We start from the raw sequence: 11,724 nt of genomic DNA on the forward strand, positions 1-11,724 counted from the left end.
AACTTGGGATACTATTGATAGTCTATCTATAAAAAACCATAGCCCCTCATGACTTTTACAAAGCCACGCATACATAAATTTTCTGATCAAAATAATATAATTCTTATGATTAAACACTTGCTCAAACGATATCACTTCCTGTCACTTACACAAGACGGCAGACATCCTATCATAGAGGTATCGGTTCTCGATTAACAGAGCCCAATTCCATGAGTTTTGACTGCTCATGAGCCATGTTTCAGCAGAGATGGAATTGGATTTGGCGGCAGGATGATGGTTAAACCCAATTCCTCTTGCAAGGAGACCACGTTACCATCTCCTGAGAGAGGGCACGCCAAAGCACTTGAAATTTTTGTTGGTATCTCTAGGACACAAGCCCCTGCCACACTTCTACCCACACCTGTCAGCATTAATATTCAAATCCCTAGCAAAGACCATAACGGTCTAGTTTACCACATCAACTCTTATCGGCACCCAGAAAACCAGCCCTGCAATAATATCTTTGGTGCTATATTGACATCATCAATGGCCTATATCATTTAAATCATTAATTACTCTCATTCTAAGAACAATCTGCAGGCATGCTACCAGCACACACGAGAGCTGTAAGAAGCAAAGATAAAAGAAAACCAATGCACTAGCTCAATTAAATGAAGATACGAGTAGGGGGAGCAAATTGGGACTGCATCAAAATAGTTTCCTGGACTAGACCAAGCTTCAACCTGAACTGGAGACGGCTTCCTTACATCTCTCTAGTTCGCAAGCTTTTGCTTCTTCAGAAAAACTGGGAGCTTTTGGTGTCAATCCAAGAGTCTTGAACATCAGTTGGTCAGCATCAAAGTCATTGTTTGGTGTTGTCAATAACTTCTCCCCAGTGAAGATAGAATTGGCACCGGCCAGAAAGCACAATGCTTGCTCTGGCATGGAAAACTTTACTCGACCAGCTGACAGCCTCACCATTGCACTAGGCATCACAATGCGAGCCGTAGCGATCATCCGAATCATCTCCCATACTTCAACAGGCTGTGGAACAAAAAGATTGTAATTCTTTTATCATATATAGGAATGGACCATACTCCTTTAGAAAGGATAAGGCATCTACTCCTCTCAAATCAAAACTCAATACAGGGCACTTGAGTTGCAGATTAACACCGTCCAATCACGATTTATACCATTAAGAATAACTGAACATGTAGGCTCTTATCTATTCATCTTGTAGACACAAAAACGGATGGTTTCCATTGTGCTAGTATTCAAAAATATATAATAAAGTGTTAATATTGAGAATCAATCTTGTTGATCATGATCTACGGATCATACAACATATTTATGGATGGAAAATCAATAGATTTTAATGCTTAGATCATAGCAAAACATGGTCTTATATTATTTTAATTTTTTTTTTGAGAGGGGGGGGGGGGCACATGATGCATAGGTTAAAGACCACCAAAACAAGCAATTTTGATTTTTATGCATTCTTTCATGTGCATGCGTGCTAGAGAGAAAGAGAGGCTGACCTTCTGATCTTGAAGAGGTGTACCCTTGACTGCAACCAATGCATTAATGGGAACACTTTCAGGGTGTGTAGGGAGGGTAGCCAATGTATGCAACAACCCCACACGGTCCTCTTCTGCTTCTCCAAGACCTATAATTCCTCCTATAACAGCAAAGAGTGACATATTACTTCTTGCATAAAGACACTATGCATTTACACGATATTAATATCGCTTCAACAGAAATGGCAGATCATCTTAGAAACATGAGTGTCTCAATTTTCAAGTCCTTAGTTAACCAAGTAATCCACATACAACAGGCCCCACAACTGGCATTCTATGGGTCCATATTATACCATTATCAAAATTCGAAGACCTAAAGCATAATTTTGATTTACCAATAAAGTACCAAATAGACTTGTCAAATGCATTTTAATATAATAAAAGTTGTTTTGCAGATTCGTAAATAAAATTTTCAACGGATGGTTAAAAAGATACAGAATGGACTACCTGAGCACACACTAATTCCAGCCTCACGGACATATTGGAGCGTCTCCAATCTCTCATCATAAGATCTTGTTGTAATGATATTGGGGTAATACTCTCTCGAAGTATCAAGATTATGGTTGTATGCTGTGAGCCCTGCTTTCTTGAGCTCCATAGCTTGCTGCTGCTCTAGCATGCCCAGAGTACAGCAGACCTCCATACCCATACCCCTGAAAGCATCATATATTGTACATGCTGCTAGTTAACCATCAACTCCAAACTAAGGTAGCCAGACAAAGAAATATTTTTATTGGTACACTGGCTTACTTTGCGGGAAGTGGAAAATTGCCGGTTACAGTTTCTATAGAAAAGAAAACAAGCTTTCCAGCTATAGCATGCCAAAGAATCATATGTTACCATCAGCTTGAGCATGCTGATGCATTGTGGATGGCATACAGAAAGAATACATAGAAAAGTCAACTAAGTTTATTGTTGGAGTCTTGGAGATATTTTGCTCAGGATGGGTTTGGTTATCGATATAGACCACTCAACACATTACCACAAGATAAGAAATGCTCATACTAAATAATCTGCCCAATCATGGGATTGTAATAGTTCAATAGGGAAAATGCATAATAACTATGAGAGGCTTACAAACTCATGCAAATAATGCTGTTTCACAAATATCATTGTCGCATGATAGAGAAAACTTTATAGATTCTCAGGCCCACTTTTATGTCTAATTGTTGGATGCCGTATGCCTAATAGCCAATACAAGATACTTAATACAAATCTAAAAGATGACAAAAAAGATGCTCGCAAATTATGATGAAGTGGATATGTTGCAGTTTTTTAATTAATAAATTCAAACATCTAAACCAAATAAGAACAAGTTTTCCTTGTTTCCCTTGCTATCTTTTATGAATAGTTTCATACAAATACCTTATCTCTTTGACATATTCAAGGATCTGGTTGAAATTGGTCTTCCTGCCCACCGTATCTCTCCATGCAGCACCCATACAGAAACGTGTGCTGCCAGCCTCTTTTGCCTACAATGTAAAATGAATAGGAATGTTCAGCAATCAAAATTTAAAGCAAATGATTCATATCATATATTCAAAAATGAAGATTGGAGAAAAAAACCGAAAGAGGGCAATATTCAGGATAAGAGAATCAAATCAGAATTTTACTAGGGTGGAATGATTGGTTCTCAGCAACTATGAGAAATGATAAGGCTAGTTTCTGACTCCTTTTTAAAAAAATAAAAACAGAAAAGCAATCATCATAAAAATGTGAATATGCATTTTGACTTTTGAGTATAATATCAAACAACAACAAGAACAAATTATGGAAGGACATCATGATTTATGAAAAACCTAAACATAAAGCATGTTTCTTTCAAGAAGCTAAGTGAAACTTCAGTTCCTGTGTTATTCAACTCAATAATCTGAATAATGATTAGAAAAAATTTCACAAACTGCCATCAATTTAAATGACCTTGACAGAGCAGGGTACCTTCAATTGGCTAACTGGGAGTTAATCTAGCCCCAATTTTCCCAGGGCCAGCTAGACATTCTGCATGACTGGAAACCAATTCCTCTAAGTTGCATAGCTTTGGTTGGAGAAGGTCAGCACTATTAAACCCTTCCTTTGTCGTGACCTTCTCAGACCAAATTACAGACATATTTATGCAGAGTTGATTCCAGTTAAAGTGTCCCGACATGTCATGTCATGTCCTGGCTATCCAAGTTTTTAAAAGTGCATACACTTCTAAACACTGTAGAAATGGAATATGCAAGTAAACTAGGTTTTTCTCGATCAGATCTGTCACAAATCAGTTAGTTATATAACAGGTCACTAACAAAATACCTCATGTATCAATACAAACAAATAGTGGGTAAGATTCAAATATAAGCAGCTGATAGCAATATTGCCCAATATATTGTTTGTCAATAAATTTACATCATGTGAAAGAAGAACACAAGAAAAAAAATTAACAGAAGCAGCATCCATGAGCAAAGTTGAGTTTTCATAACACAGAATTTACCTTCTTTGCTGCCTGCAAAACAGCATCCTTGTTCATCATCTTTTGGGCTTTCAATCCAGTGTCATACCTTGATGACTGTGGACAGTATGAACAATCTTCACTGCACCCTCCAGTCTTAATAGAAAGAAGTGTGCATTGTTGCACTTCGCGAAACTTGTGAACATGCCTGTGGACTTTGGCCTACAAGAAGTCATCCATTCAACAACCAATTGAGTCTACAATGGATATATCACCTAGTTGTTAACAGAACACAATAAAAAGGAATGAAAGGCCACATGAAGGATCCATGATTAAATTCTCTCAAACGAGATCTTAATCCATCTGACCCTGCTTTATATTATTATCATCAGTACATGGAAAGCTAGAATGATATTTCACGTACATGTAAAAGATATGCTCATGGGGAGGAAGAAAAATGAGGGGTTTGCAGGTGGGCAGAGAGAGGTGCAAAGATCAAGCCATGAATATCCTTTCCTTCACAAAATTTTGAGGCAATAGTTTTCTAAGCTCGGTCTGAACAAAGTAACATGTATGAAGACTAACAGATTAAATTTTTAAATCTGAATAAGTACTGAAGAATTGCTTTATGATAAAATGCTAGTTTCAAAATATTTCTCTTCTTCTTCTTTCTCAATGCAGGTCTATAGCTTAGCTGCTTGACAGAAATTATTTGCAGCATTGTTGGGTTCTGCTGAAACAAGAAACCGTGGAAAAATAAATATATTATATAGATCTATAATATACGTACATAAAATTCAAGTTGCTACATATCACTTAAAAAAAGATAATGTCTGAAGCTATTTCTAACAAATGTTGGAGACAACATCAATTATCAAATTTAAATTGGTGCAATGTAATGTTTCTTCCATGGATGCATAAACCACAGGAAAAGCCTGAGAAGAAAAGAAGAAATAAAAAGCATCTTGGTATTGCTAAAGACCCAGCTCAACAATTTTTTTCACTTTTTGAGTGAGGTTTCATTATATTGTACAAGAAAGAAAAGATTATAAACACCTTAGCTTCCAGGTGATTCAGAGGCAGGCCTGCATAAATGTATTTACTTAGTTTTATCATGTCTCTCGTATTTCATCAAATAGTGATCATTTTCGTTTGCAGTCAACAGATACAGTTTGTTAAATCATATTATCTTGGAGGACATATTTCAGATGGTGGTGAGGTTGTTGTGCAGGCTTGCTCTTATATGAGTGGCACCGGTTGGATGTGTACATCACCCACATAAATGGAAAAAGAGTCAGGAAAAATAAACATGATTGAAATTGCAACTTTCTATCATCATATCATTTTGTACCTTCTAATTCCTTTCTAAAAATCAACACTGAAGTTTACAATTTGTTCTACAATGTAACAGTTGAAGAGATTATAGTATATTATGCAATGTGAAGACATGAATCTGCTTGTTTGCAACTCTTAGGTAGGAAAATTAATTAATTTATATGAGCAAAACCAAAGAGTTAAAAAAAAAAAAAAAATGTACATCCAAGACTCGCACAATTTCTGTTTCTAGATTCCAACTGATAGAAACAGCTAGCATTACAAGCCTTGTGTTGCATGTTTGCAACCAGCACTTCATTGACTTACAATGTACCAAACTCCATGATCATTATAGTAAAAATGGTTCATGTCCATTCTCTTTTCAGCATCCTACATGTCAGATTCCTCTTTTTTCCCTTTTTATCAATATGCCTCAGTACGACAGGGAAAGGATATACTTAATAAGGCATTTTCATATTCAAATTAAGCTACTCCTGTTAAATCTCTTCAATGCAACAGAAAATCAACTGCAATTTTTTCACCTGATCTTTATCAACATTGAAGAAAGAAAGCATCTAGAAATCTAATGATGCTGATCCTGTTCTCTCTAAACTGCAACTGTTTCACTATTTACCATGAGAAATACTACTCTCTTAAGATCAAAGAGATGCGCAACGACAAGAAGGTCATCTTGGCCCAAACCTTACAAACTCTTAAAATTCCACCAAGCACGAGCCCTCAAAATTAACATTATCAAAATATGATCTTTCCCGTCAAGTTGGAATCTTTTAGTATAGAGGTTTCTCAGCTTAAATGAAAGCTTAGTCGATGCAACTGGTACACTAATCCAGAAAACTAACCATTAAGAAGTAATGCAGGAAAACATAAAGAAATAATCCAAGATAAACGGGAAAAAGAAGGGGGCTCACGCCGTGGAAGAGGAGATCGAGGATGGGGGAATCGTAGATGGACTTGATCTCCTCCCGTCTCCAATCGTTCCTGGGGCCTTCTCGGATCGTCCGATCCGCCTGGACGGCGGCGGCCGAGGTGGAGAAGGCAGAACGTTGAGCTGACGGCCGGAGTCCGGAGCGAAGAGATCGTATGAGAAGCATCCTCTACCCGGAGCTTTGTCTCTCTCGCGCCAGAGAGAGCTGTGGAACGGAACCGGGAGAAGCTGTGGGTTTCTAGGGTTTAGGATTTATGCCCACCATCGTCAGAAGAGGAGAGGACGATAAAATGGGCGAGGAGTGGGAGGCGATGAAACCGAGAGGGAAGGGAAGTAGGTGGCGTCGTGGCCGTTGGCGGGGTAGCTGGGGAGAAACTTTTGGTGGGACCAAGTAGAAAGCAACACCGGCAAAAGATCGGATCAGATTCGATGGATCGGTCCAAATTCTAAAGGATGTACATGGTGGATGACAGGATGAGTTCTCACTTCTCACGCCGCCTTGATCTTGAATTGTCTAAACGTATTTTTTTTAATTTTTTTCTCTTCTTTCTCCATATTTATGCGATCCACCACTTTAACAATCGGTAGAATCCAACCAATAATTTTAGTCAGTTAACGATCGGAGAATCCAACTAATAATTTTTAGTCACATTAATTGACCATGTACCCCGATTATCATGTACATTATAACATGGACCTTAACTAATAATTTTTAGTCACATTAACTGACCATGTACCCCGATTATCATGTACATTATAACATGGACGTTGCACCAAAAATGAGTGAATTATAGATGGACGTAGATACAAGCCGGGGTGATTCGGATCAGAAATTATCCCCGAACTGACCCGGGCCCAATTGATTTTAATTTTTTTTTTCAATCACAACTGAATTAATTAACTCAAGACAATCTATACAAGATTGGATTGGTTGTTGAGTTACACTTTTTTTTTTTTTTTTTTTTAAGAAAAGAAGTTAAGTGGTTTTATTTAAGATCAATATGGTGCTTCGAGCTTTGAGCAATATTGAAATAAGGCGATCATATAAGATGCTAGTGAAAAAGTAAGGTATAAAATCCAATCCAAGGCAGAGAACTAATTTAAAAAAAAAGGAAAAGAGGGAGGATAATGCTCGTGAGTTTTTTCTCTCTTTGTTGGAAGGGCTATGGTACGAGAGCGAGCGGTGCAATAACGGACCGGAGAAAGAAAAAAAAGTATATGTGTACATAGGCCATATCAAGTCTGGATTGTTTGAGCCCTTAATCCAAATTTAACTTAATCCAATCAGGTTTTGAAAAATTGGAATCAGAACCGATCCAATCTTATCCAAAATCTGAACCAAACGAAGCCAGAAAGATTAATTCATTTTGATTAGCACAAATCCATGTGCACCCTTAACTATGGGTATATCTAGTTGTTTGAAAAAGTAAAAGTTTTGAAAAAAAAAATGAAGCTGCTTGCCATTTGGATGATAGAGAAATATAAGATCACAATGATAATTTCAAATTTGATGTGATTTTTCATGAAAAAATTTCTATTTCCTTTTTTGTTTTCACAACATTTCGAAGAAAATATATATTTTATTCGACATATCCTTTTTTCTATTTTAAAATCAAAAAATTATTTACTTCATTATTATATTTAAAAATATACATACATTTAGTCTAGTTGGTTTTTTATTTTTTTATAATTTTTTTAAAAAAAAAACTTTGGATGATAACAATGTTTGTGTTCGAAGTGATAAAGATAATTGACATGACAATAATGATAGAGATAGTATCTACAGCACTAGCAATGACAATATTGATGGTGATGGTGAAGATAACAATAATAATATAAGTGGTAAAGTGGACATCTAATTTTTATATTGAATTCATTATCAATAAGTTGCATGATACTGAAGAATAATTATAACCAAATTGGACATTTATGCATGCAACCCTTACCGATGTGGTCAAAAATGGTTGGCAACTCATGAAAAAGGAATGACACCCAATTGGACTTCCTTGATTAGCAACTTATGATGAAGAAATAACATACAATTTGACTTCAATATGATACGACAGCAAAATTGTCTTACACGTGTGGCCAAATACCACACGTAAGAGATATTGTATAAGTTTAGTGATTGGCTTTAGATGTTGTCCGTTAGTAGAAGCACAAAGTAAAAATCATATAGCAATGTAATATCTTTTATAGGATATTTATGTTACCATAGCACTACTCATCAAGTATTTTATTTCACAAGTTGTCAATAAAACTAATAGTAAAAGAAAAAAAAAGTAACACTGCTTATTTGGCAGTCAATAATGAAAGGCATCACTAAACAAAAACTAAAGAAAACGTGTTATAATGTGACATTCCAAAAAAAATTTGACCACAACTTACCTTTCCATTGCCTTGTCCCTCACTTTCACAAAAAAGAAAGAAAGAAATGTGAGCACAACGGAATCCTTTGGAATTCCCATGAGGGGCAGGCAGCCAACGCGGATACTAAATTTTCGCTTGGTAGCGGACTCCATCACATCTCCCTCCCCTTGTTGGTATTTTATTAATTGTTTCTACATGAGATCGGAAAACAAAGTAAAAAAGATGAAATTTTGAAGGGTACAGTGGTTGTAAAATAACTTGCATCAAATTTTTTTTTTATAAAAAAATCTCAGTTCGAGCACAAAACCTTCTCATATAACACGAAAAACATAGCCTCTTAGATGCATTAATAGGAAGAAACTTGCATCCGATTACTTTTTCTCTATGCCATGGTGGAGTATATGAAAAGAAAAAAACAATTGCATTTTTCACTTTGAAGCATCATTGGTAAAAAAAGTATGCCAAAGTTGTCTCTTTCTTCTTAATAATTAGACTTCTTATCATCAATGTAAATATAAAAATACAGTATAAGAATGCCTATGAACACTCAAATGGGACAACAGTAGTAAAGCATAATAGAGAGATACATATCATCACAATTAAATATCCTTCTTTATCTTTTTACACCTTCGAAGGGAAAATAGAAGATCAGGGATATAGATGCAATTGTGCTAACTCAATAATAACTCTACTTATTATTTTTCTTTCCTCTTCCTCATCCATTATCTTCTTTTATATAAAATTCATCATAAATAAATGGGTGGTCGCAATCCTCCCCTTTTATCAAGAAAAAAAAAAAAAAAAGACAAGACACTGCACCATGTTTGAAGGCCTTTTGTTACATTATTGATTATACTACCGCAAATGACATTTGCTAAGGGTATATATTCAATATATATTGCATTATAGTAACTAATGGCAGAGGCCTTGGATTTCCTACGTTGTTAGCTCGGAAAGATTCTCCATTTAAGTTATAGAAAATTTTATGGTGGGGGAATATTTGGAGCTCGATTGTGCAATCTAGCACCAATTCTATGGCTCTAATTTTAGAACATCTAGTATTGTGCATACATCTCAAGAGCTAAAAGCCAACGGCTGGACTAGCATTGATTGTCGTAGTTGCATTTTTCCAAAAATTGGTCTTTTCTAAAACCAAAAAAACATAAGTGGTAGTCACATTTTTCGATTTGAAGGGAGCATGGCTTACCTTGATCACATTTGGGGAAGTATCATAGTTATACATTGGGAATGAGTAAGCGCACCTCCCTCACAGGGATAGATGCTGAAAAATTTATGGAGAAAAGTATCAAATTTTTTGTCATAAGTTATAAAAATAACTTATTTTTTCGAAGAGGAAGGTCAGAGACTCACCTGCACTATAATTAATTATTAGATTTAAATGCTCTAAGCAGATTTGAATCCAATCCTCCGATTAGCAAATGAAAGAGTGTAACTATTGGGATAAGCTCCATTTCACTAATATATTATTATAACAAAATAGATTTTAAGAATAGTCTACATATTTGCTATCATTATATATCGAATAAAGCATTGTGTCTTTCTCAAACTATAGTCCAAACTGTAGGATATCAAAAATATAATATTAAATAATGAGTCAACATTTGTTTTTGCAAATAGTACTGTTAATTTAGTATTATTTATGGTTGTTTTTTAAAATTTTGGTACAGATTTTTTTTTTTTGGGGGGATGTTGTTTCCTATTATTTTTAGTATTATTTCATGTGGGTTTGACAAATAAAAAGACATTGTTTTTAACGCTATAAATTACCACCATCGGTGGCAAAGGATCTTGAGCTCCGTTTGGGATTGCTGTTGACAGTAAAGCTTTTGAAGTTTTTAAAAGTAGAGCTCTCAAAAAGTAGAATTTTTACAAAATGCTATTTGCTGTTTGGTAACCATATTGATAAAGTGCTTTAGAGAAAGCAAAACAGTTTCTTAACATTAACCAGAAAGTATTTTTGAAAAAAATTTTAAAATACAACTTTTTCTATACAGACCTTTTCAGCTTGCTGGCAAAGCCAAAATAGCTTTTTGATATTTTTATCAAATATCACTGTATCACTTTAAAGTGCTTTATGAGAGTCAGAAAGTACTTTCTAACATTCTAAAAGCTTAGCCAAACAAGATCTTGATATCTGATTTCGTGATAATTTTTTCTATTTTTTTTTTAATTCAAAATCTCACTTCCTTGCTTCATGATTCAAAAACTCGAATATTGTGACCTATGAAAATGTGAACAGCATAACAGATTGGATAGCTTTTTTTAGTTGCCGATCGTACTGAAGATTGATCTTAGCATTAGAATGATGGATATCCTCAAACATTATATGACATCTTCTATACCGATATTTTGGATTGCTCTCAGATGATGTGATCGTCCGTTTATATTAAAAAAAACAACCACAAGGCCAAAAGTAACCGTTTACTTCCCGCCATACTCTGATGCGTCCAATCCGCTTACTTTAAACCGACTCGTTTGCTCTTCATCCCTTTCACCTTCCTCTTCTACACTCGCTCCCATGGTGGCTTCTCCAACCTCTTATTCTCCCATGGCTTGTCCTGTGTCCATCGCAGGGCCGGCCAAGAGTCCAGCAGTCCAGCAGCCAACCGGAGAAGTCCCACTCCAGCATTGCCGATGGACAGTTTCCAGCCATTTGATTCTTTCCATGATTCAACAAAATCTCCGTCTCAAGAGGATGATGTCCTCCGACTCCCCGAATTTTTCGATGCGAACTATAACCAGTCTCTGCCTCTTCTTGTGCTGCCAAATGATGATGCCCATATGGAATTCTCTGACAATTTTGGGACTTCAATGATGGACAACTGATGAACAAACAATTTGCATTAGTCGAACAGGAATATGAGTATTCTGAGGCCTTGCCACCGGTTGATCATGAGATTCCAATGACAAGCATCCCGCAAGTCCTGCCCCCACTATAGATGACAAGCATCCCGCAAGTCCTGCCCCCACTATAGATTGTTATGCATGCCAAGAGAGAAGTGGTTCATTCCAATGGTGTGTTGCGCCTTATATTAGCAGTCCCAAACTACAAATTTAAGGCAGATCTTGAACTTATATGTTTATTATTT

General features: G+C 35.9%; 1 protein-coding gene across 1 annotated transcript; it reads right to left on the reverse strand.

Annotated features, from left to right (window-relative positions):
• Nucleotides 1–513: 513 nt before the first annotated feature.
• LOC105051431 (biotin synthase, mitochondrial) lies at nt 514–6,569 on the reverse strand. The gene is made up of 6 exons (XM_010931882.3): nt 6,228–6,569; nt 4,027–4,206; nt 2,922–3,028; nt 2,004–2,209; nt 1,518–1,657; nt 514–1,023 (listed from the first exon to the last, which is right to left on the reverse strand). The coding sequence occupies exons 1-6, from the start codon at nt 6,408–6,410 to the stop codon at nt 718–720; spliced, it is 1,122 nt and encodes a 373-aa protein (XP_010930184.1). The 5' UTR covers nt 6,411–6,569; the 3' UTR covers nt 514–717.
• Between the last annotated feature and the right edge of the window lie 5,155 nt (nt 6,570–11,724).

The sequence above is a fragment of the Elaeis guineensis genome, chromosome 9 (genome assembly GCF_000442705.2).
Source record: "Elaeis guineensis isolate ETL-2024a chromosome 9, EG11, whole genome shotgun sequence".
Classification (NCBI taxonomy): Eukaryota; Viridiplantae; Streptophyta; class Magnoliopsida; order Arecales; family Arecaceae; genus Elaeis; species Elaeis guineensis.

Bases quoted from the DNA above. Each gene is read 5' to 3' on its own strand.
- LOC105051431 (XM_010931882.3), bottom strand. From the start codon at position 6,410: ATGCTTCTCATACGATCTCTTCGCTCCGGACTCCGGCCGTCAGCTCAA. The intron at 4,207-6,227 runs GTGAGCCCCCTT...GACTTCTTGTAG, and splicing joins TCGATCTCCTCTTCCACGGC to GCCAAAGTCCACAGGCATGT. The intron at 1,024-1,517 runs GTCAGCCTCTCT...TTTGTTCCACAG, and splicing joins CACCTCTTCAAGATCAGAAG to CCTGTTGAAGTATGGGAGAT.